General features: G+C 32.5%; 1 protein-coding gene across 1 annotated transcript; it reads right to left on the bottom strand.

The window, feature by feature from the left end:
* Window positions 1–812: 812 nt before the first annotated feature.
* Window positions 813–4476, bottom strand: LOC110922546 (1-aminocyclopropane-1-carboxylate synthase). Its single transcript, XM_022166834.2, has 4 exons — window positions 4223–4476; window positions 3967–4098; window positions 3662–3822; window positions 813–2100 (listed from the first exon to the last, which is right to left on the bottom strand). The coding sequence occupies exons 1-4, from the start codon at window positions 4388–4390 to the stop codon at window positions 1068–1070; spliced, it is 1494 nt and encodes a 497-aa protein (XP_022022526.1). The 5' UTR covers window positions 4391–4476; the 3' UTR covers window positions 813–1067.
* Window positions 4477–4770: the final 294 nt, after the last annotated feature.

Below are 4770 nucleotides of genomic sequence, written 5' to 3'. Positions count from 1 at the left end.
AGGATCAACGATGTAATTACTTCTAAAATACGTCTTTAACTAATTAGTTTTTTAATAATTTATTTTTAAATAACTTTTATTCGATAGCTTCTAAAGAATTAAATACGCAGCTGTATTTAATTTTCTCAACATTCCAGAAAAACTAAATACGTAACTGTATTTAGTTTTCTCAACATGCCGATATATATTTTGTTGAAAATGGAGTTATATTAAAAATTTAGTACTTTGGTATTGTTGGCTATATATAGTACATGTATTGTGATGAACAAAATCGAAACCGAACAAACAATATCGCTATCAGTATTATCAAAATCGGCATAAGTATTCGTTTTTATTGTTTTTGATCCATATAAACTTTTTTCTTGTATTGTAAAGTATAAAAGTACTCGTACGGTAATAAACCCGAGTTGTGTTCAAAATATGTGTTGTACTTTACTGATTGCCGGTACCGTACTGGTAATGAATCGAATCGAACCGATACCGACCAAATAACGTTATTATTATACCAATACCAATGTTATCGGAACCGATGACTATATTCGTTTTTATGATTTTTGGTCGATATAGCATATTTTGTTTTTTTTCAAATATAATGTTTTATAAGATTTTAAATATACCGTTGCCACACGCTTAATTTTATCTACATTTCTGTATAAAAAGTTTTCTAATAGCGAATCGCGGGGCGGACATGACTCACTAGTTAGTACATAGTAAGTGTATACCAATATGACCGATGCTACATAGGCTACCTTTTAATAGATTCATAAGGCAAAGAAGATACATTAAACACATAAATTTAAAAAATATTATCATATAAAAAAAACAGATCAGTTACATGATCATATCACCAAATATTATCAACATACAACATGTATGTTGAAAAAAACTTCATCGATTGTTACACACTATTGATTAACAAGCATGTCATACTTAGTTTTCAAACACACAACAACATAAGATTAATAACAACATATCACAATAAAATACCATATACCGACGATCCACAGAAGTTAATCATCCAGTTTATTCACGTTCATACGAGTCTTTAAGCTGTTAGCATATCTAGATCAAGTTCTTGCTTGAACCAGTGGTGATAGTGCGAATGGCGAATGAGGAGACATAATAGTTCGAGGGGACATCATAGCGGCTTCATCATATAAGCGTGACGAAAAGCTAAGTCGAAGATTCTTTTGAAATGACTTCCTTTTTTTATTGTTCATTGTTGTCCTGTCATGCTTTCTCCCCTTGTTAACAAAAACATGTATCCTTTTCAATGCGATCTCAACCGTTTGATCATCCATGTTGGCGAAGCAAACTCTAAACCACCCGGGCTCATCGCAGTGGAATGAGGAACCAGGGGACACATTGAGTTTAACATCGGTGATAATCAATCTCCATAGCTCCATTTCTTCATCAAACGTAGGCTTCTTTAAAAGCGTACGTAAATCCATCCAGACAAAGAGGCCGGCATTACTTGCTAAGCAAGTAATCCCCTCTTTTTCAAGCCCTTGAGTGAAAGTTAGATGACGTTTGGCTAACCTCTTCGAACTTTCACTTAGAAAACCGTCAATAAACTCTTCATCCGAAAGGATTGAAGCTAGAAAAAGTTGAGTTTGTGAGGAAATTAATCCGAAACTCGACATTTTTCTAGCACAACTCACAACATGATCGTTGTATGAATACAGAATGCCGACACGAAACCCTGGGAGCCCCATATCCTTTGACAAGCTATATATAATGTGAACAAGCTCGCGGTTTACCCGGTTAGTTGGATCTTGTTCCATTTCTTGTAAGACCTCAGAAATGGAGACAAATTCGGGTGTGTTAAAGATAGTTGCTGCATAAATTTCATCACAGACAAGATGAATGTTTTTTTCATTGATGAATCTCATTAGGGTTTGTAGTGTTTCTTTATCCATAGTTGTGCCCAGAGGATTTGAAGGATTTGCAATGATCAAGCCTTTGACTCTTATGTTGGATGCAATTGCATTTTCATAAGTGGATTCAAGTGCTTTTTGAGTAATCTTGAAATCATTTGAACTTTTGCAGATTATTGGAGCTAGTTGCACTCCAGTTCTCCATCTTAGGTCTCTATCAAATCTGAAAAAGAAACTAAATAATTTAGTAACCAAAAGCAACATTATAAAATGAGGGATGTATAACTTGAAAGAAAATATGAAACTTAGTTTAAGCGTTTGACAAATGGAAAAAGGTTTTGAGTTGATAAGAAATCTATATAAAGCAAAAACAATAAGCAAATTCTTAAGTTCCCATGGAAGAAAAACAAAACAATAAAAAAATTTTATAAGCAAGTTGCAACAAAAATTTTATATTGTATATATTTATTTAGCATATGACTTTTTAATATTGTATATTTATTTAGCATATGACTTTTAATTGTAAGATACTAAGATCCAATTTGTCTCCTTAGATTTTATTAAATTTGACTCACTAATAAAAGAATTGATTCTGAATGTATGTTTTTGGGCTTGTTTTTTCCTTTTTCTTTCATTTGATCTAATGGTCATTGGGAACATTTGAAAAGTTTCTCTCTTTCCTAATAATCTACCAATTGACTTTTTGACTCGTCATGTCAAAATCAATATTTGAATAGTCTATTTAGACTTCAATAAATTTTGTTGACCACGCCAACTGGCGATTAGCTAAGCATTGCATGTGTAGATGGTCTAATCCAAATTGGTTAACTAAAATGACATCTACTTTCAAATATGATTTTGACTTGAGTAGGAATGTTTTATCCAAATGTCAGGGCATGACATGGATGTTTTATGATGTGTACGTATCTAAGAAGATCCTGGTCGTTCACGATGCTGAGTCGATTACGGAGCGGTGGAGAAAAGTCATTCACATGGTGATACTAGCCTCATTGTGACGTCTGTGACTAGCCCGTAACGATAAAGAATTCAATGATGTTATGGTGTCGGTAACAAGGACTGTAGAATATATCAAAGAGGACTCTTACATGTGGATGAAAAACAGATTTTTGGGTGGCTCGTTGGAATGGAGTAGTTGGATTGAGTTTGACATTTCTATGTATGTTTGAATGTTGCCTCAGCCACTGGCTAAACACCTTATATATAAAGATTTTGTTGTTCAAAAGAAAAATACGCATATGTATACGTATATGTGTGTAATAAAATAACATTTTATGATAAAGCAATGGAATGTTTAAAGCATAAAAACGGTGCAAATACTCATAGTCTCATATCACCTTTGGAGTGACTAATTTTCGGATTTACTAGAGTTAATGGTATACAATTTATGAAAGTATGGGTTATCACTATTAAATTCTGTACCATTGCAGAAGTCTTTTTAATGAAAAAGATAGACTAAATTGTGGATTATTTAAATTAAAGGAAAAAAATTTATTCATATGAAAACCTAAGTGATGCATGATCTTTTACTATTATTCATTTTTTACTTGAATGGATGACATGGTTAAAAATGGCTCTCTAGCAACGTAGAGGCTGATTGTAATTCTTAACAAATAAATTTTTTAGCAGTGAAACGTTAAAAAGTGCTGCATAAAAGAGTTTTTTTGGTATGCATAACACAAACCCAACATTTGTAAGGATAGGCATTACATTACATTTTTATAAAAAAAAAAAAAGAAAAAAAGAAACTTGATTTATATACTTACGCAGGATAATATGGAGTCGGCACAAGAAATCCATCACCAGGATCTGCCAAGCAAAACATTAAAGATTCACTTGCTCCGGTGGCTCCACCACCCATCACAATCCGATCGGGGTCAAATGCAACCTTATTTCCTCTTACTTTCCCCATAAAGTTTGCAATTGCCTGCACAAACACAAGCAAATTATGTAAATTTACTACATGCAATGCAACTTCATTTCATATTGATATATTAATTAGTAATAAATACCTCTATACATTTTGCTTAACATGATTAATTAATCTCATGACGCATTTAGTATTACTTACCTTTCGAAATTCGTATAAGCCATGATAGTCTTGAAAGTTTGCAATATCTTTAAACTGGCTGACTCCATCCTTGGTACAAATAGATGATTTTGGGTTCTTTGCAACCCAGTTTTCAATTAAATCCAATGAAAGCTGCAAGAACAAAATAATTATTTTTAAACTTCAAAAGTGGTATTCTAATGTAACATTTTTTCAATATATGGATGCATGAATAATAATAATAATAATAATATTATGACTTTGAACAGAAGCAAACCTGGTTTTCTGCTAAACCCATTTGAATAACACCATTAGGGTTTTCTGTAAGATGAAATGGGTCTTGATCATAAGCTTTCCACCCATCAAAGTAAGGTGAATTCTCTCCATGTTGCTCACTTGTTGCAATCTTTGACAAAAGGGTTTGGTTTTCTGCCAAGAATGCCATAGTGTAATTCTTGTTTGTGCGTGTGAAATCTATAATATAATGAAAGCTGCTTGTGGGATAACTTTAGGAAACTAAGTGTGTTATTAGTTTTCTGAATTGATGATGAAGAAAGTAAAGGAAATAGAGATATATATAGGCATAGGGATATAGAGTTTGTGTGTGACTTGCATGTGTGTTGTTTTGTGCGTGGAATACAAGTATGGAGAGAGAAAAAGGCATTCAACTTTTCAAATTATGTTTATCGTAATTGCTTGCGTGAGCCAACAACGTACATGGCAAATATAGCAATGAAATCAACACGTACACTAATCCATTAAAGAAAAAAAATATATAATCACTCCTTTATAATAATACAAGAGCTGATTATATTATTTAAAATA

The sequence above is a fragment of the Helianthus annuus genome, chromosome 17 (assembly GCF_002127325.2).
Source record: "Helianthus annuus cultivar XRQ/B chromosome 17, HanXRQr2.0-SUNRISE, whole genome shotgun sequence".
Taxonomy (NCBI): Eukaryota; Viridiplantae; Streptophyta; class Magnoliopsida; order Asterales; family Asteraceae; genus Helianthus; species Helianthus annuus.
This window is presented reverse-complemented; position numbering and strand designations above follow the sequence as displayed.